Source organism: Rhamphochromis longiceps, linkage group LG23, assembly GCF_057381845.1.
Source record: "Rhamphochromis longiceps isolate RC_006_pf linkage group LG23, R_longiceps_female_GT1.1, whole genome shotgun sequence".
NCBI lineage: Eukaryota > Metazoa > Chordata > Actinopteri > Cichliformes > Cichlidae > Rhamphochromis > Rhamphochromis longiceps.
Window position 1 is genome coordinate 13,788,193 of NC_140578.1, and position 18,973 is coordinate 13,807,165.

At 41.2% G+C, this 18,973-nt stretch overlaps 1 protein-coding gene across 3 annotated transcripts in view; it reads right to left on the reverse strand.

Annotated features, from left to right (window-relative positions):
• Window positions 1-421: 421 nt before the first annotated feature.
• The window catches only part of sned1 (sushi, nidogen and EGF-like domains 1), a 31,828-nt gene continuing 13,276 nt past the window's right edge, over window positions 422-18,973 (reverse strand). Inside the window, exons 8-33 of one of the 3 annotated variants that reach the window (XM_085397343.1) lie at window positions 18,824-18,937; window positions 17,264-17,311; window positions 17,066-17,173; window positions 15,634-15,726; window positions 14,742-14,873; window positions 14,326-14,445; window positions 13,879-13,995; window positions 13,050-13,193; window positions 12,522-12,653; window positions 11,969-12,009; window position 11,919; window positions 10,366-10,479; window positions 9,898-10,011; window positions 9,096-9,212; window positions 8,718-9,005; window positions 7,927-8,110; window positions 7,590-7,702; window positions 6,472-6,750; window positions 6,254-6,374; window positions 6,069-6,151; window positions 5,001-5,099; window positions 4,693-4,809; window positions 1,455-1,542; window positions 1,275-1,354; window positions 1,159-1,186; window positions 422-1,048 (exon numbers count right to left, since the gene is read on the reverse strand). In XM_085397343.1, coding sequence (XP_085253469.1) covers window positions 1,161-1,186; window positions 1,275-1,354; window positions 1,455-1,542; window positions 4,693-4,809; window positions 5,001-5,099; window positions 6,069-6,151; window positions 6,254-6,374; window positions 6,472-6,750; window positions 7,590-7,702; window positions 7,927-8,110; window positions 8,718-9,005; window positions 9,096-9,212; window positions 9,898-10,011; window positions 10,366-10,479; window position 11,919; window positions 11,969-12,009; window positions 12,522-12,653; window positions 13,050-13,193; window positions 13,879-13,995; window positions 14,326-14,445; window positions 14,742-14,873; window positions 15,634-15,726; window positions 17,066-17,173; window positions 17,264-17,311; window positions 18,824-18,937 — 2,873 coding nt within the window. In that variant the 3' untranslated portion in view covers window positions 422-1,048; window positions 1,159-1,160. Of the gene's footprint in view, window positions 1,049-1,158; window positions 1,187-1,274; window positions 1,355-1,454; window positions 1,543-4,692; window positions 4,810-5,000; window positions 5,100-6,068; window positions 6,152-6,253; window positions 6,375-6,471; window positions 6,751-7,589; window positions 7,703-7,926; window positions 8,111-8,717; window positions 9,006-9,095; window positions 9,213-9,897; window positions 10,012-10,365; window positions 10,480-11,918; window positions 11,920-11,968; window positions 12,010-12,521; window positions 12,654-13,049; window positions 13,194-13,878; window positions 13,996-14,325; window positions 14,446-14,741; window positions 14,874-15,633; window positions 15,727-17,065; window positions 17,174-17,263; window positions 17,312-18,823; window positions 18,938-18,973 lie in introns of those variants that run through there. The other 2 variants (XM_085397342.1, XR_014909533.1) reach the window with 2 other exon arrangements.

Consider the following 18,973-nt stretch of genomic DNA (forward strand, 5'->3'; position numbering starts at 1 on the left):
CCTATCAGTGAAACAGGATATCCCTAATATGGTCATCTGTGGCACACAACTCCACTTACTTGCTATTCAAACCATTTATGAGGGGCAACACATTAAAAGACATGAGCCAAACCAGCTTGTTTCAGACAGAGGGCGAACTGAGGCACTGCACCAAGACCCAGTTTAAGATAAGGATTATTGTGAGCCATGAACTAATGCTAAATTGTGCTAAGCTACTGTAATAGATTCCAAAAACAGTATAATGGCGCTAAAAATGAGTACAACCGCTCTCCTTTAATCTGTTAATAAAATACTTTTAGTATAGTTTTTGATGCTGTCAAAACACGATGGATTCAACACAGTGTGACAAATGATGGCAAGAACTGCAACACACACACAACAGGAATCATTTTAACATTTTTATTATTAAAATATTCACCTACAAAATGGCCTATAAACACTATTTACAGATTAGTGAGCAGCGACGCCTGCTGAGACACAGAGGAACATATTCTACACAGAAAACGCTGTGCATCATTGTCAGAGGACGAGATCAGTTTAAGGGTGAAAGTACACATTTCCTGCTGTCTTCGTAAGGAGATGATGGGACTGATGTAAGGAAAAGACTCTGCCTTTACTTCCCTGAGGGACAAACCTGCAGCTGAATCACAAACGTAAACCTCTCCGAATGTGTCAGCATTGGACATTGAAATGAGGTATATAAGGTCTCTGATGCAGTGCAGTTGACTGCCTAGGATTCATATTTGCATACCATATGTGGTTGTATGAAACTCAGTCAGCAAACACTGCAAATGATACGTGATGCGGGACGTTTTTCATCTGACTGATCGTGCTACCGCGAGCTACAAAGGCAACTCTCGGGATGCAGCCTCATATTCAGATGGTTGATGGTTTGTTTGTGAAATGTTACAGTGGGCTCTGACAGGGTTTTTCAGCACAAAAAATGACCATAATCAGTTACTTCAAGTAGATTATAAACACCAAAATTGAAGTAAGGAGGTTTTTCACATGACAGTGATGACAGTCCTTTCATCAGGCTCCAAGTGCTCTAGAGAGAGAGAGAGAAAAGAAAAGTCTCATTTTGAGGGTAAGTGCTGAAAATCTTGTGATCCTCTACAATAGCAGTTCATAAAAAGGGCTGAAAAAAAAATCACAAACCTTTATTGTTGTGTGTTTGTTCTTCTGGCTGTTAAGACAGTTAAAGTTAGTCTGTGAACAGCATTGCATTTGTTTATCGTCTTACAAATATTGCGCAGACAGATTGTTTAACTCACTCTGACTCTTCTTGGAAGGCGTCGGTTCACAAATCTCTCGATAACACACATCCTGCTGCACTTTATATGTCCTTTTATACCTACGAAAGAGAATGCAGGCACTTTTATTGGATCCATTAGGCCACACTTAAACATTTAATTCAAGCCCAGATTGGCAGACGTATGTTTGACGTGACTTACAGGTAATGGCACACACCACCCTCCCAGACGGGCACGCTCTTGGTTTCAGAGTACAGGCGGGTACACGGGTGTGGCACTCGCTGGCACGCTGCAAAAACAGAGGTTAAAGTTAAACAACATGAGGTCTGAGTGCTTTATCAGCAAAGGAAAAGTCTGCGGGATGGTTTAGGAGCAGAGCTTCTCTGCGGCTGATGGATGGCTTTAGGAAAGGAATGTTTAAACAATCTGACGCTGGATGTTTGGGTGCAGAGTCAGCGGGGAGGTGGGGTATGTGGACTGTGTCCTCACACACACATTCATCAGCATGTACATATAAGTGAAATAAAATATTCTTCTACTCTGTCTTTGGAGGAGGAGGTGCATGACTTGATTGTAATAAGGTTTATTCCCTTTTTGAGACATACTGTTCAGTCAGCGTTAGTCATTTCCAAATGCTTCGAATAAAGGCATGTGCATATTCTACTACAAACAGTTATACTGTGAAATAACCACAACAGTCATACCTTTTACAACCAACAATCATTAATATATAATAATAAATAATATTATTACAGTTGATTTGTATAGCACATTTTTAAAACCAGTGCTAAAAAAGAAACACAGAACTGAAGAACAAAGTAGGAGGAAATTATAATTAAAAAATTACAAATAATTTAAAATAAGTCATTCAAGTTTCAAGTGGACTGTCAAAATTAGAATAAGATACGACGTGATTCCAAATTGTAATGAATAACCTTGAATTAAGATAGAATCTAATTAAGCTACTTGTTTAAACCAAGAATCAATGTGGAAAAAAATGATGGGCTAGTCCATTTTTGCTGAAATTTCATTGCAGCACAGTATCAGACCACCTAAAGAGCAGCATCTGAGACCTTACACACTATGCTGAGATGCATAGTGTGCAAAAGTCACCAACTCTCTGCTAACTCAAAAACTACTGGGCTACAACCTTTGGCATGAACATCAGCACAAAAACTGTATGCTGGGAGCTTCATGGTATGGGGTTTTTACGGCTCCTGTAGCTTTAACGTGCTGGTGACTCAGTATTTTTGTTCATATAGGGTAGTTTTAAAGCATGCCTTCAGTTGAAAACTGCAAAACAAATGACAATGTGTTCAAAATATTCTGCGTTGGGTTCACTGATTCATTTCTACAACGTCTCTCCTGATTATCTCCAGCTTTGCCTCTGCAATCTAATTTCTACACTTCTCTAAACGTGGCTACATTTCTCTGTGAGCATATCATCCATGCATGATTCATGATGCGATTTAAAGTAGCTTAGTTATCCTTAAATTTATTGTGTAGCCTGTAAAAGTGGCCCAGCAAATAGGTTCATCAATCACATAAGACTGACTCTTGAAGTGACTTGAGCCAAATGCTGTAAAAGTTGGTTGCCTGTCCAGTTCATATGCTCTGACACTGTCTATCTATCTCTGTGTTGGCCCTGTGATGAACTGCGAACCAGGTCAGCATGCATGGATATCCCCTCCTTATGTGTCTCCACAAATCTAACAGCAACAATCAGGTTAAGGGTGAGTGAGGGTGGTTATCAACTCAATAAATTAATCAAGACTTTCCCAATCTACCAGTGAATGCATACAAAAGAAAAGAGGCAGGGTTGACAGCATCAAATCACTCACAAACATGGACAGGTTGACTGATGGCAGAGTAACTCGTTTTATCCTGACTGTTAGGGTAAGTGAATCCAGACAGAAGGATATTGAACCTCCTTCATGAAGCTGGTTGCACTCAGTAGCCTGAGTTTTGCTGGTACTAAAACACTTAAAGTTGCCTTGTCCTTTAATTTGTCAGCCATCGTGTATTAAATCCATTAAAACTAATTTCTGACTCTTGTGAACTACTTACAATTTGCAAAGTAGTTTCTAAGTGTAAACATTTTAAATGAAACTCTAAACGAGTACGATTTTTCTGTCACAGGAAAGATTCGAACTTAAACCAAGATGCCTACAGTGTGTAGAAGTGCAGATCTCTCCTGAACATCCATAAGAAACACTGAGTTATAAATTTGACAGTAGCTCCCAAAAGAATGTGAGGAAGGTGGCTCAGTGCACACAGGCCAGTGCTGTGCGAATCGAGTGATGGTGTATTTGTGTTGTTTATCGTGCCTCTGACCTGTAAGAGCCATTCATAAATGTCAGAGGGGTCAATTCGCAGTGGATTGTGGCTCCTGCTTTTAAGATAATGAAGGTCTATACATAGCTCACTGCTCTCACGTTGACATTTCATGACAGCATGCAAATCTAACATAAATGAGTCGATGTTCACAACCTGAGAGGCTGCACTGATAGAGTGGCATTATTTATACTGTGACGTAGAGGAGGGTTTGTATCGATCCAAGCATGCGTTGCTGAAAGACACGGTGGGATGTGAGCATTCGCACATGCTCATGGTCCCCAGAGGATGAACCTAACAACCCTTCACTGAACTGTCACCTACCTCTCCATCAAAGATATTCATGATTGCCCGAGCATGTATTCCACTGATCCCTAAACATCGTCTCTAGCACCACAAATAGACTGTATTGAAAAGATGGATGCTGCCACTGTGACATCACCTGGTTTCTGCACCCTGCATTGTGAAACTTTATTGTTAGCTATTCGACTACTACCGTGTTGTTTTTTAGAAGACTGAAGTCACGTTATTATTTGGCGGAGAGGGTGGACTACTAACTATAAGTTGTTTTTTTACTTAATTATTAATTATTGTCAATTATTCTCAGAGTGGGCGGTGCTACTGGGTGTATATTGTACGTCAGGTCTCTACTGAAATGGGGTATAGTCCAGTGCAGATTTGACTCTTTGGTTGTTAAGATTTCATTTTTGCATCATCATCTTTCTACAGTTAGGTTTATAGTTTAATGGTATAATCTGAGAAAATATAAGTCTGTGTCACAGCTAGTGTAGTCTCATGCTTGCTGAGTGAAATTCTAGGAATTTGTTAGTAGTAGTTGGTGTGATCCACCTCCACTTATGAATGTAGCTTCATACATTCATTGAAGATAACTTTGCACCCTCTCATTCAAATATGGCCACTTCTGACTCCAAAAAACGAACATGGCAGCAGTAACTATTAACACTGAGGCTTTCAAAACCAGCTGTGATGTCAGGGTGGCTACATCCATCTTTTATATACAGGCTTTAGTTCTTTTACAGGATTTGCCAAAAAGCAGCTGACTCATCCCACCCTGAACGTGTAGAGAAGTTGAACATAAACTTACACAGTTCACACTGCCTGCCCTTGAACCCGTCTGCGCAGTCGCAGATGAAGGTGTCGCCTCCGTTCACACACGTACCTCCGTTCTGGCAGGGCAGACTGCGGCAGTCCTGGGGCGACTCTATGAGACAACAGCTGCCATTAACATCCTCAGCTCAGGTTTCAGGCTCACTCTTCCACATTATCCACAGCTGATAGCATGTGTTGATAGCCTCCAGCTCTACCCCCACACAACACAACATGAGTGTCATGTGTAGAAGAGGCTCATCGCTGGGATCAGCTTACATGAGAGGATGTGTAAAAAACACCTACCAAGCTTTGTTCTTAAAGCTTCTTCTCGGATCTCCAGCGCAAGGCTGATTTTGTTTGTTGTTTCTTCCATCTTCTCTAACCTAACTGGTGGCTCAGGTTCTGTAAGGTAAAGCATTTCCTGTTAGAATCATCACGAAAAAAACAAATTAAAAGTCGGAAAGGTGAAATTTAAGTGTTAACTGAGATTTTGAGGAGGTTTCTACGTACCAGTCCCTTAGCTTGAAACAACCACTGATTTAACAGAATGGTTAAAACGTATTACAGCATCATGGGTGCATGTGCAGAGGATTAAAACTGCTAAACTTGTAAATAAAAAAGACTGAAATAATAATATTAATAATAATTGCTGCCATTTATCCCATTCATTGTTATTCATTATTTTATTATTCTTTTATTATATATATTTTTAATTATATTATAATTTGGAGTTTGTTTGTTTTTTACCAGTTTTTATCAGTTTTTCGAGTTGATTGTCTATTGCTAAAAAAATATTTCCACTCTTTTCTTAGGGTTTATGGCATCTCCTTGTTGTTGTTTTTTAAGTTATATGTATTTATTCCTTTTTTTAAATTAATTTGACTTGTGTCAAATTAATAAATAAATAATACATTAATTAATAAATTAATTAATAAATCACTTTCGCAATCCTATTGTTTTTCTCTTTTTTAAAAAAAAAAATCTGTTATTACTGTGTCTTAATTATCATAATAATTCATTTGCTGACATCTGTCTATTGATATAGGTACTGATTTTCAAATTTAATTTTGGTTGGGGGTTTTTTCAACAACTAAAATGCCCATAAAACTAAAAAATTGACAGAAAGAACTGCGTTCTTACTAATGTAGAATGAATCCATTAAAATACACAGCAGCACTTACTGAGAAAAAATCTGAATAGCCTGGACAACTCCCCTAGCAACGGGGGGAGTTTTTCAGGTGACTCAGGAGTAAAAATTTAAAATACTCCAAAATATTTCATTGATTTTTGTTCCTGGTTTATGGCTAAGTGTTCATATTATCCAAATATTTTAAAATATAGGGTGACACTCACATAGTTGCTTATACTTACTAGTTCGATGCCGGATGGGTTTTCGAGGCAGGTGAGTGAACTTTGCTGTTATCTTTCCCCTCCTGTCAATGAGTTCTGTGTATCTGCAGCACAGATTAACAAAATGCTATCTGGTTAGCATTAACTGTTGATCTACTGTTATATATTTAAAGCAGTTATAATAGTAACTGACATGCTACATGTACCTGGGTAGTTCCTCTGAGTTTTCTTCTTCTGCTGTGCCTGCCACGTCCTGAGGCTGAGATGGGGTATCTTGTCTTGTCCCTGCTGGTCTTTCTCTCCTTCCCGGTCTGACCGGCATTGGCACTACATGGAAAGAAAAAAAAACATTTCAGGATTCGGGAAATTCAGATTTCAAATTTGAAAGGAAAAAAACAAATCCAGGTGATTGCACACAGCTCACAGGTAGTGAAGGCAAGGTGCTGAGGCACGCTGTGGATCTGCTCCGGCCCCGTGTTTCTGACCGACGTGAGGGCAACGTAGTAGTGCTGCCCTGGGGTCAGCTCACGGAGGGTGTACGATCCCACTCTCCCGTTGGGCAAGAAGCGACTCCTGGTATTCAACCCTCGGGTCACGTTGACCACAAAGCCGTCTGAGACGTGTCTCGGGTGGCGGCTCCAGGTGATCAAGGCTGAGTTTGGGGTCACGTGTGAGAGGGAGAGGTTCTGTGGGGGAAGAGGCCCTGAGGGTAACACATCCAGAGGGTCAAATGATTGTATTAAATGGATTAAAATAATCTCTTTCCTTGGCTGAGTTTCCTCAAATGATTAGGTAGCTTTTTTGCTCTGGCCTGTACAAGGCCTTGTCTGGAGAAAGTTTTGGAGACTATAGAAATGTCTCAAATATCATAAAATGTATATAAAATATGATCAATGACATTATACTTGTGGTTAGGCTTCAAACCTTTTTGATAAAACTTAGAGCTAGAGCGGGATCAGTTATTCTACTATAGACTTCTCGTGATGCACTGGGCACTTATCCACTCTCCTTTTTTCAATTTCCATTTTATTATGCATTTCCTTAATTTTTTCCTTTTTCTTCCTGTTTTTTTACCTTTTTCGCTGCACGCACCTGCTTTTTTCTCTTTCCCCTCACCCCAATAGTAGTTGTCTATTCCTCCTGCAGCCAGTGTGTTTTTGAAGGTCTCTTCCTTTTACAGGGCAGCTCTTCCTTCCTTTCTAAATATGGCTCACAGGGGACCATCAGATAATGTAGCGTCATCTTCAGTACTTCCAGGCTTTTCCTGGCTCAAAATAGTAATTTGGGGGGGGGGGGGACACGGACTGTTGATGATTGGTCTGCCCATCAGTGAGTCTGTGTTACCTGAGGGACCTACTTTAGTGTCCACCAGGTGGGGTGACAACAGCAACCCATTAGCCTTTTACAGCTGAGGCGTAAGAATGGTGAAAGATCGTTTTGGGTTTCTTTTTATGTTTTCTCATAATTGCGGAAATAAATACAAATAACAACATAAAGTTGTTGTATAAGCTCTTGTATTCGCTGCTGAGTGATGTAACCTACTTGTCCAGAATGACAGAGGTCCTGGTGAGTGGCTCATGGAGGGAAACTCATCTGGTCTGATTCCACTCTGAGTCAACACATCCACAGTGTACATCTGACCCGGCTGTAATGAGCTGTGAAAGGTTCACAAAGAGTCCGCATCAGTCATACCTCAACTTATCTGTTTCATGGTACCCTGTTAAAAGCTTAGTAAATTTGATGAAATGGCTCCCACTAGTGGCTGAAAGGGATATTACACCAAAACATTTAAAGCGGACCTCGGCAGCAACATTTGGTAGACACAAATGACCCGGCAGCATGTAAAAATAAAAGCTTGGTTTAAAGTGCTGCACCTGACCTGAAGGTGTACTCAGTAGTGCTCGTGTTGAGAACAGCAGTGCGACCCTCCCTCCCATCTGAAGGCAACAAGGACACGTGCACCCTGCTGACGGCTGCATGGCGGGCAGCCTGAACCAGCCACTGCAGCCACACCTGAGAGGAGGACACGTTGACCACCTGCAACTGCTCCGCCGGCTGGGGCCCTGCAGGGAAACATTCAAAGACAAAGAAATGCTTTCCGGTTCCAGGTGAACTACTTTTACTACTTTATTACCCACAAAAAAGTCATAAACATTGCTGGGCTCAACATTTCATAATGATTAACAGCTCCTTATTCAATGGTTTTCTTCACCTGCTTTTGAACTCACTGCGTTCCCACCTCTTTTAAAGAAAGCTCACCTTCATCGACATTCTGAACATTTCTATGACCAATTCGGATTTTTATAAAAAGGTTTAAAAACGGTTCAATCCATTTTTTTAATGTGTCAAAATGACATCTTTGACCATCTAACACATGCTCATGGTACAGTATTATTCTGGTCTGTGATTTTTTTTCCCCTGTAGGTGGTTGCTAGGCAACATTATAATGTCATCATATCTGATGTAGATGAGAGACATCATATTTTATTATTTAAATATTTTAGTCAGTTACTGTTACTGTCTTGGAGCAACTGTAACATACATCATTTCCTAAGGGATTAATAAAGTATTCTGATTCATCAAAGGTCTATAATCTATCTGTGTGCCTTAGTTGGTTGCTCAGCTTCTGAGATTATACTAAGACTACAGAGCATTAAAGAGCATGCTCACTGGTGCGTATTAGTGCTGTGGCAGGTTGGCTTGTGTCACTGCTGTTGGTTTTCAGCTTGATGGAGAAGGTGGAGATGTTGTACAGCAGGCCGGGCATCAGGCCTCGCATCACGTGGGTGGACTTCTGCCTGTCTAGGTAGTCTGTTTTGGAGTTGCTCTGACCCAGGGGAGCATAGGTGACGGCAAACATGCTGATCAGGTTGTTTGAGGGCTCCGGCTCATCCCAGCGCAGCTCCACCTCGCTTTCCTCCACACGCAGCACGTGAAGGCCGGGCGGGGGCAGCAGGTCTGGGGACAGTGGCAACTTTACATATCTAATCCGAATGTTAAGTGTGCTCTGAGTGTTGAGCGTGCTGAGTGGTGAGGCTGTCGACTGACCTTTCTCGCAGTCTTTGCCCGTGAGTCCCACTTTACACATGCAGTTGTAGTTTCCTCTCCTGTCGCTCCAGCAGCGGCCACGGTTCCCACAAGGTTTTAACACACACGGGTCCTCCACTGGTGGGCGACAAAGACAAACTAATGCAGCAACAGGATTCACCCGGAAACAGTGAGCAACCTTTGAAGTGTGCAAGCCCCTCTCAGTCTTGTTTATCAATAACCATCAATCAACCAAGCTATTTAGCAACTACAATAACTGAGTGCAGTTATCCATTTATCTATTATATCTTATTCATAAATATTTTTCTAATGGCTCTACTTGTTTTTAGCATATTTACACTGTTTTGGTTATCTATGACAGATTTTTATGTGCTCCAGTTCGCATATAATAGATCCCAAAAAATGCATGACAGTGTGTGTGAGGCAAATGAAGCATTATAAGTATGCAGGAGTAAATCAAAGATGGATGTAGTGTCCGGATCTGCAAAGCGAAGCCAAAAGAGGGGCCTTAAACCTGCTTTCTTTTCCAAGTCCAGCAGTGGGCAGCAAAAAGACTTCTAGTTGTATAGAAGTCAATGGGAATTTATCTGTGACTTCAGAAAACACTCTACCGAACACCTTAAAGGCTTAGATAATAGTTTCAAGGCATGTTGAATAAGGTGCGAGGAAGCAACCTCACACCCTTTTTATATGTACAATAAACTTCTTCTGTACTTAACTTTAGCTAAACTCAGTAAACTCAGGGTTATTAAAAACTGGATATCATACATAACATCACATAACATCAGCACAACATACTTACACATCTGGCACTGATCCCCAAAGAAGCCGTCTTTACACATGCAAAGATAGTTTCTTCTGTAACCCCGACACACGCCTCCATTCAGACAGGGGTTGGACTCGCACATGTCCTGCTCTGCACACAGACATTTTACAGTGTGGCAGAATTTATTAACAATGCATTCAGCTATCTTCACAACAATTTACCATTGGAGAGAGAAAGCCTTTTACAGGGTAAAGAGGCTTTTTGGATGATGTTATAATCAGCTGGTTTCAACAACATCGACCAGAAGTCACTTATGAAAATAAAAATGTATTAGTAGGTAGGAGCCCGGCCGATCCTCACACGTTCCTCTGTTAATGCACGGCTCCGACAGGCACTCGTTTATGTCTTAAGGCGATAAAGATGCACACATAAGTAAACACGTGCCTGTGTACAGGTGGTCCAAGTGAACGTATTTGTAAGTGTAAGCTTTCGATTGATCCTTACCTATCTGGCAGCGGTTTCCGCTGAAGCCACTGGCGCACACACACTGGTAGGATCCGATCTTATTTCGACACGTGCCTCCGTTAAGACAAGGCTGGGATAAGCACTCGTTGATCTCTGTGACAATGCAGAAATTAACAAATTAGTATGAATAAAGATAACAAGGTCATTCAATCTCAATTCAGCTGATCTTTAGAACATTTTCTGCTCAATCATCTCCAATTTCCAGGAAATTTTTATGGTTCGCACATGAAGTTCACACATATATGATGACTGAGTGAAATTTTAGCCTCAGATTTCAAATACACTTTTTTGAAAAATAGTCCATCGACCCAATTTCGGGCCTTTTTCTCGCAGTACTTTTATATAATCTATATCTAAAAAACCTGAATTAGCTGAATTTCACAATAATGTAAAAAAGAAAAAAGCTACATGAAAAACATGAAATTCTTCATCACAAAATGAAGAAAATACTACTTTAATTCAGCTCTCAGGCTGGATTGAGCAAATATGACAAGTTGCACCACAAAGAGAAAAATATCAGTTGATAGTCTAATCCAAATAGAACAAAATCCTGGAGTTTCCAGATGTTACTCTAGAACTCAGAAAATCACTTTCTTAAATATATGCACATCTTTCATTTCCTAGACCTGTCGTGGTAACTGGGGTTTCCATGAAAAATCAATTAGTACCTCCCACCTGACTCCCTCTGCTCGTTTTTACGTTCAACATAAAAAAATTACATTTTGTGTTTTTTAATTTCCATTATTTTCTGAATAAAAAGGGACATACCATCTTCTGCACAAAGAAAACTGTCACAACCAATGCAATGAAGCAAAAACTGCAAAGACAGCATTCACAGCTCACATGACCCCTTCTGAGACCTTGAAGATCTCACGATTTTTGATCATTGTGATGTCTATCACAAACTATCATAGAGAAGATGTGAACACCATTGTTGTTTCACAGCCGTTAACTACATTCACAGATGTTAAAATATGACAGCAACAGAAAATTAATTTGACACAGAAGCAATCATGGTTAGAACATCAGCCTGGAATCAGATCGTCAGTAAGTCTGAGACATTTCGTATGTTGTAACTTGTTTTGAGCAGCCGCCCATCCCACATGGTGATATGATCTTTGAGAGTTTTACCCAAAAAGCATTTTTGGAGTTTTATCCAGTGAATTATCAGAAAATAGATCAAACATCCAGGGAATAAGTGCATATTTCTGTGGGTCACAGGTAATTAATTTGTTGGAGCGTTAGATCCCCATGACACTGATGTTCGAAGACAAAAAGAACAAAGACAAAACTGCGGCTTTAGACTGAAACACTTGGAGTGATTTAGCAGCATTTTGCAGTCCTGAAAGTTAATAGGGAAAAAGTCAACCCCATCCTCATGCCTGTGCATTTCAAAGGTCTATAACTTGGAAAAAAATTGCATGAAGGTGAAACTTCCTCAAATATAACAAATATAAACAATAAAAATGTCTGATTCTGAGGGAGTTGGATTGAAACATTTTCCAAATTTGATTGATTTCATGTGGAATGACCCTGGGATCTTTTTTGAGGAGCCATCCACGTGTCCAGATGTGTTACAGACCTTAAAAACAGGCAGCTGGGTCCAGTCTCCATTAACACAATCTCCCAGTAACTTCGTACTTTTCTTTAATGACCTTTTGTCTTGTTATTTTTTAAACAAAAACAAAACGATAACTAAATAAAAACCAGTGAACGAGGACAAATACAATGATGAAATGTATTGACATTTTTGTAAACTGGAGACATGAGATCCAGTCAGAACTAATTAAGTTTGTAGTTTGGAAGTGATCTAACCAGAAGTAATCTCCTGGTGCGATAAGGTTAGACATGCACATTTGATCTGACCCTGGGAAACAGTACAAGCAGCTCCCATGCTCCTTGTTTTTCATGAAAACGTGGCAAAATGTCAATGTTGGGGAGGAAGAGAAGAGTAGACATGTGAACACATTTTGCATTTGACTTTTTGTAAACCGTGTGGAGCAACTCTCACCAGTAAAAACAACAAACTTTTGAACTTTAGATTATAACTGAATCTACTTTGGATTTTGTCTGCTATAATCTTACGATCAAAATCAAAATTTGCTTCCCAATAATGAACACTGCCTGAATGCCACTGATGCTCTGGGTGGCTCTGGGAACAGACGTAAAGCCCGGGTGGCATATGTACTCTGGCATGGAGCCTGGTGTTGTTGAGGAGAACTGGACCTCAGTGTGCTTGACCTGTGGAGGTGACCCACAGCCCAGCTCTGAAACGGATACAAACATGGCGATAATGTCAGTGTGGCTGCATAGCAACACAAACTGAGGCTTAAACGAGCTCTTCCACGACACACTAACAGCAACAGAGGTGTTTTCCATTCAGGCGCCTAAAATTACCTCCAGCATGCTGCTACAGTGTGTAGACGTGAATCACCGGGTCTAATCAGGTCTCACTTTTTATAGGTTATGCAGCCGTTCTATATCTGTAAATGTGGGGCCTCTAGAGCAGCAACACTGCTAAGATTATCTTCAGACAGAAAGCCAGTATCTGTACACTTGAGCGCTCAGGATATCCCCTGTATGTTCCAATCAGCTAAGGTCAACATTGTATAAACACCAGCATCAGACTGGCATTGCTGTGTGGTGACATACGGTCTCCCTACCTGCAGAGGTATGCACCGCGCTCCTGTTTATTTCACAGTGCCTGCCGCTGTAGGCATCGGTGCATTCACACTTGTACTTTCCTATGTAGTGAAAACACGTCCCACCATTCAGACAGGGGCTGGAGGCACAGGGGTCCGGCTTCCCTGGAACAAAACATCCACATAATAAAACAGAACTTGAAGCTTTTTCATGGTAACATGAATTAATCCCATTTAATCCCTTTGACGTGTAAACTTACACGCTAAGGATGTCGTAGTGAGAGCAGACAGCTTATAAGTCTATAAGCAAGACTGAGAGTCGAAGCAGAGGTTTGGATTTTGAAGAGTTTGTCATCTCGTTCCTCCTGACGTTTACACCAGGGGGAAAATGACGCCAAGGCCACCTGGAAATACCCTCATACCCTCAGTGGACAGTCCACCACTCACTACCATTAAAAAAATGCTATTTTTTTTTAGTTACCTTAACTTTAGCTTATTAAAGATTTGATGGATTTCCGGCTCCTACTCGATGATCTGATATTGGCATGTAGATGTCTCCAAGACTGGACTTCAGTTAAACGTGTGACATTTTGGGCCTTATAACCGAAATTAAATTAAAATGAACTGAACATACTTCAAATATATTTTACTGGTGATACTTCTGCACTTTTCCTTAAGCAGTATTACAATGGTTAGACTTTAAACTGACTTGCTCGGTTTAAAAGACACTTAAACAGATGTATTAGTGACAAGGTTATCTGATGAAAGGACTGCCGTGTATTTCTGTACCTGCTTTCACGTAAATTTGAGAGTTAAAGTTTGTAAATTACAGTGGAAGGTTGGCACCCACCCACTTCGCAGTGTTTTCCTGTGAACCTGTAAGGACACACACATCGGTAACTGTCAGCCTCTTCCTTACAGGAGCCTCCGTTGCGACAGGGCCCAGAAGCACAGGTATTGAGTCTAACTGGAAGGAGACAGGGAAAAGGGAATCCTTGAAGCAGAGACCACTCCAGCTTTTAATCACACAAAATAAACCTGTTCCAGTACATTGCAATTCAAATCATAATTCAGGAAAATAGCTCATAACTCAGCCATAAGTACAAATTATCTTAAGCCTTTCAGCGCTGCAATATTTCAAGCAGCATTACGAGTAATGGCATGTTTCCTGGTGCTTTAAAGCTGCATTTGGGTTTGAGCCCGCAGTAATAACGCACAAACCTAAAGGATGTTTTTGTCACGGTGCTTCATGAATTCACACACAAGCATTCCTTTTTAAAAAAAGAGATGGTACTACCTTTCTCACAGTTCTTCCCCCAGTATCCGTACTTGCACTCGCAGGTGTAGCCTCCGTCAAGCTCATAGCAGTAGCCGCCATTCAGACAGGGAGAGGAATCGCAGACCGATTCGGGCTGTACTGAAAAACACACACCGAGACTTGACTGTGTTCCACTGCGCTGGGAAAACTTTATTCAAGCACATGGGTTCGGTCCAGATTTAAAAGGAAACACAGATTATTTGTCATTTTATGACTGGATCAATTATAAAATCTCATAAGCGCCTCCAATAACAGCATCAATCATCTATAAATTTCTCCCCACGTCGTAAATACAACCGTTTCTTTTAAAGTGAATAAAAAATGTGTTTTGTTGCAATAGCAACCAGCTGCTCGCGCACTAACACTGCTGTTGGGTTGGTGCCTGAGCCTCTTACCATAGGGGTAAAAGTCTTTGTGGTCCAGCTCCACTCTCGTCTGACATGTGCACAGGTACGCTCCTCCGTACTCCAAACACGGATTTCCATCAGGACACGATCTGCCGTTACTGCATGGCATCTGGGTCACTTCTGAGGGAGAGAGGGGTTAAAAAGTGTTTGAAAAATGACTTCTGCTTCATTTCTATGAGACTCAAGAACCAAGAGAACCAAGAACAAGGCAAGGAAATCCCCAGAAAATCAGAACATTTGATCATGCATAAAAGAAACATAAAAACAGCATGTTTGAATAAAAAAGACATACTGATTAGGGTGAAGGGCTGCACATTAAAAAACAGAATTAAAACATGTCACACATGGTGCTGACTTAAAGAACAATAAACTTCATAATTTGAAGGATGTATTAGATTTATTAGAACAGACAATCTGCCAGCTAAATTCCAGTGGACAAAGACATTTTTAAAAACTATTCTCCTAACTAAAATCTCACAGCTAGTGATACTCACTAGCTGTGGGTAAAAACACATAAACATAGCAGAGATTAAATGTGTTTTTCAGCCCATAAAATTTCACGCATATATCTCCCATACAGGTTACGAGGGATAAAAACAATACAACCAAATTTCGATCCAACTGCATGTGCAATATTTTGCATACAAAATGTGCTGTAGAAGAAGAAATCAGAATAAAAAGCTGTACTTGAGTAATCTTTAGAGTTTCCACCACTCACCCTTTACATGCTCTCATCCTTTGCCACTGGGCATTTTACGATTAACTGCACTAGTGTGGGGAAACCACGGGGGGTCCTTTCTGGATATACCCTGCTTCTGTGATCTTTAAGTAATCGAAGGTCTTTTATGACACCTGATAGGGTTAAACATATCATACCCACCGAACTGACAGTAGAGCCCCGTATAGCCTGAAGGGCACTCACAGGTCCCGTTGATGTCCACACAGACGCCACCATTCTGGCAAAGACACTCGTCTGCAAACACACAGAGAGAAGGAGAGGGAGTCAAAGCTGGAAAGTTTGCTCCAGCTGCTTAAAAGCATGCACTTAAAAGAAGTTTTCAGTGTTGGCCCAAGTGTAAACATAGACAGAAGGTATAAATGGTCAACATGTGCACCATATGCTTGCATATGTGCACCAAGTGTCTTTCATCTGCTATACTGTAAACTAAGTATTGATTCGCTGTCATTTCTCTTTCCCTAATCTTTTCCAAAAAAGCTCACAGCAGCAGAAGATTAGCAGTCAGCGCGCTGCACATCCGCTCTGTACAAATTGTAAGAATGTTTGTGTTTTCCTCTCCTTCCTAATTGCAGCAGTGGATCAAAGCACGCGGCCGTATCGCGGCTAAACCGCTCCACTTTGAAGTCCCGGGAGCTCGGTGGAGGGTATTATTTTTCTGATGATATGGAGCATATTTTGTGACCAAAACTTAAGGCCCCGAGGGCAATTAATGGATTGTTAATTTTGCAAGAGCCACTTTCATTGGCCACCTGTGCGGCCCAGGCGCTTTGATCTGGGAGCCTGATTAGGCACTTCTGCGTCCCACTACTTTCTCTTCCTTGGAGGATCGTGCTCCTTTTTCCGCTGTGCCTTCCAAGTGAGCCAGGCAGGAAAGTATTTGGGAGATTTAAGAGAGCCTATATAAGCACTGATAGTTATTTCAGCTCAAGGGTGAGAAGTAGCATGCATTTGCAATGGCTCAAATGCTGTTAAAGAGCCTTTCAGTGGGTGAAATAAAGCCTCGCAACAACTGCTATCAGTCGGTGTCAGCAGCCTCTCCTGGGAGATTGAATTAGCTTTGCTGCTGTTCTTCTTCCCTAAAACAAAATGACTTAATATGCATTTATAAAAGAAGCATTAGGCGGGGTTTTACATATTTTGTGATTAAGCTGGTTATGCAAGCAGCAGCTGTGCCTGAAGCAACAGGAGTGGTGCAACTTGCAGGGAAGCAAGTAGCGGTGCGGAAGGATATTTCAGCAGCTCTGTGTGCAGAAATGGCCTGAATACCATAGAGCAGCTTTGACTCATAAAGAGGCCGTTTTAAGTCTAGACAAAGCACTTCCTCTTGTTGGTAAACTAATAAAATGTGCTATAAAACAATTATTCACAACATCAAGCGACTGGTTCCCGTAATAAACTGGGCGAGGCCGTGTCAGTTTTGATAATTACAATAATCCATCATCACAGCAGCCTCTTCCAGGGCAGGGATCCAAATTCCTGTGGGATAGCACAGCTCCTCTTCAAATACCCCAGTCTGCCTCTCTACCTGCCCAGCTGCCTGCAGTGAGCATCAGCCGGGCCAGCTGCACAATACCTTCACAGTTGTCACCGTAGAAGCCTGGAGCACACGTGCAGTTGTAGATTCCCGAGCTGGTGTATTCACAGATCTGGTTCTTCTTGCAGTCCAGCTCTTCACACGAGGCTGGAGATGAAAAAACGTGAAACGCTGTGATGTGAATAATATGAGAAAACGTTTTGCCAAAGCTTTAACTGGAGCTGCGCTTGCTTTTACCTGTCTGGTTTTCTGCCTCGGTGGGGTTGACCTGAACTGGTAGCAGCTCTGAGAGGGGGAGACAGGAATGCCCTTTAAAAGGTGGTTCATTCAAGCAGATATAATTCCTCACCTACCGCCTACCTCACTCTGAAATGAGCGTATAGGACAACTCCAGTACGTTTGGCATGAATGAAATGTCATAACAGCCAGCATTATAGCTATATTATACATTAGAACTATATCTTTCACCAGATTTTATTTATTTATATTTATTCTTTTTAATTTTCTGGCACTTTTCAGGGTTCTGGATGCAGGGGCAACAGTTTAAGCAGAGATGCCCAGACCTCCCACACCGCCTCCTTCAGTTCTTCTGGGGGCTTTGAGGGGACAGTAAAACTACAAGGGTGTTATTTAAAAGTCAGGCCATTTCCATCATCTTGCTAGAGTGTGATGGGTCTTTCCCATAGGAAGCATCCTTGTCAGATGCTGAACTAGTGGTTCCTTTCGATGTGGAGGAGCGACTCTGAGCTACTGCTTAGTGATTGGGCTCTGGACCCTATTTCAATATTTAAGAAATTTTAAAATCTTTATGAAGATTCACACACATGCAGGTACCTGATTTTACTTTAGTGAGTTTTTTAAGCACATAATAATGTCATGTTTAGTTTAACTGTAGCTTAGTCGCCGTTACCCTTTACATCCTTGGATAAAACATAAAAAAATAATGCTGATTTTTCCTGCATTTTAGAATTGTTGTTAAGAAAATTTCATAAAGGGATCACAGATTCAGCACCACCATATTCAAGTGGAAAACATCTTAAAATTTGAGATAAACAGATGCTGATCAGATGTCTGCGCAATGCAGTGTCACGGCAAAACATGAAATGGACACGCCGGTCCACTGTGTCTAATTGCACACTTTGCCTCTCCAAAGTGTGAAAAGGACACACATGCAGAAGTTTCAGAAAGTTGCAGAAAGCTACAGTACCAGCAGAGGGAGATATTTTATTTCAAGCCAACATAAAAATAATCACAGTAAAATATGTCTGTGTAGGCTCTCAGTCATCCAGGTCACAGCAATCCAAGGATCTGGACATTATTACATGACAATCTATGGGGACTGACTCATTTTAGAGCCTCTAGTGGACATTAGTGGAACTGCAAGTTTTTTGGCACTTGATACCGGGTTTACTTTTCAGCTCTCGATGTTGCTGCTGGAGTTTGTGGAAATGAGGAGGATGGACAAATAAATACAGCGGTGACCTCATCACAGGGAAACTAACCTTCATACTCCGATAAATAACTGGCACACTTTTCTCCTTCATGATTAGGGATGTTTTATCATACTTTCACATATCCTTTTTGAACACAGCTGTCAGCTGAAAATATTTGCTGTGGCAATAGAATGAAATTCCTAATGTTGGAACACTGGAGAAGCAGCTCAGCTACAAACACTCCAAAAGACCTAAAAATGTTCCCCCTTTGTGCTCGACCCACTTGGATAAATGCCACGTAACGGAAAGCTAAACAGGAAGGTTATGTCAAGAACTTCTTCTCTGAACACGCTCTTCTGCTCACCTGTCTCACAGAGTGTCCCAGTGAAAGCAGCGGGGCACGTGCAGGTGAAGTTGTTCACCCGGTCGATGCACTCCCCTCCATTCAGACAGGGCTGCGACTCACACTCGTCTATGTCTGCAGGATTAACAAAAGCCACTTAATTAGACACGA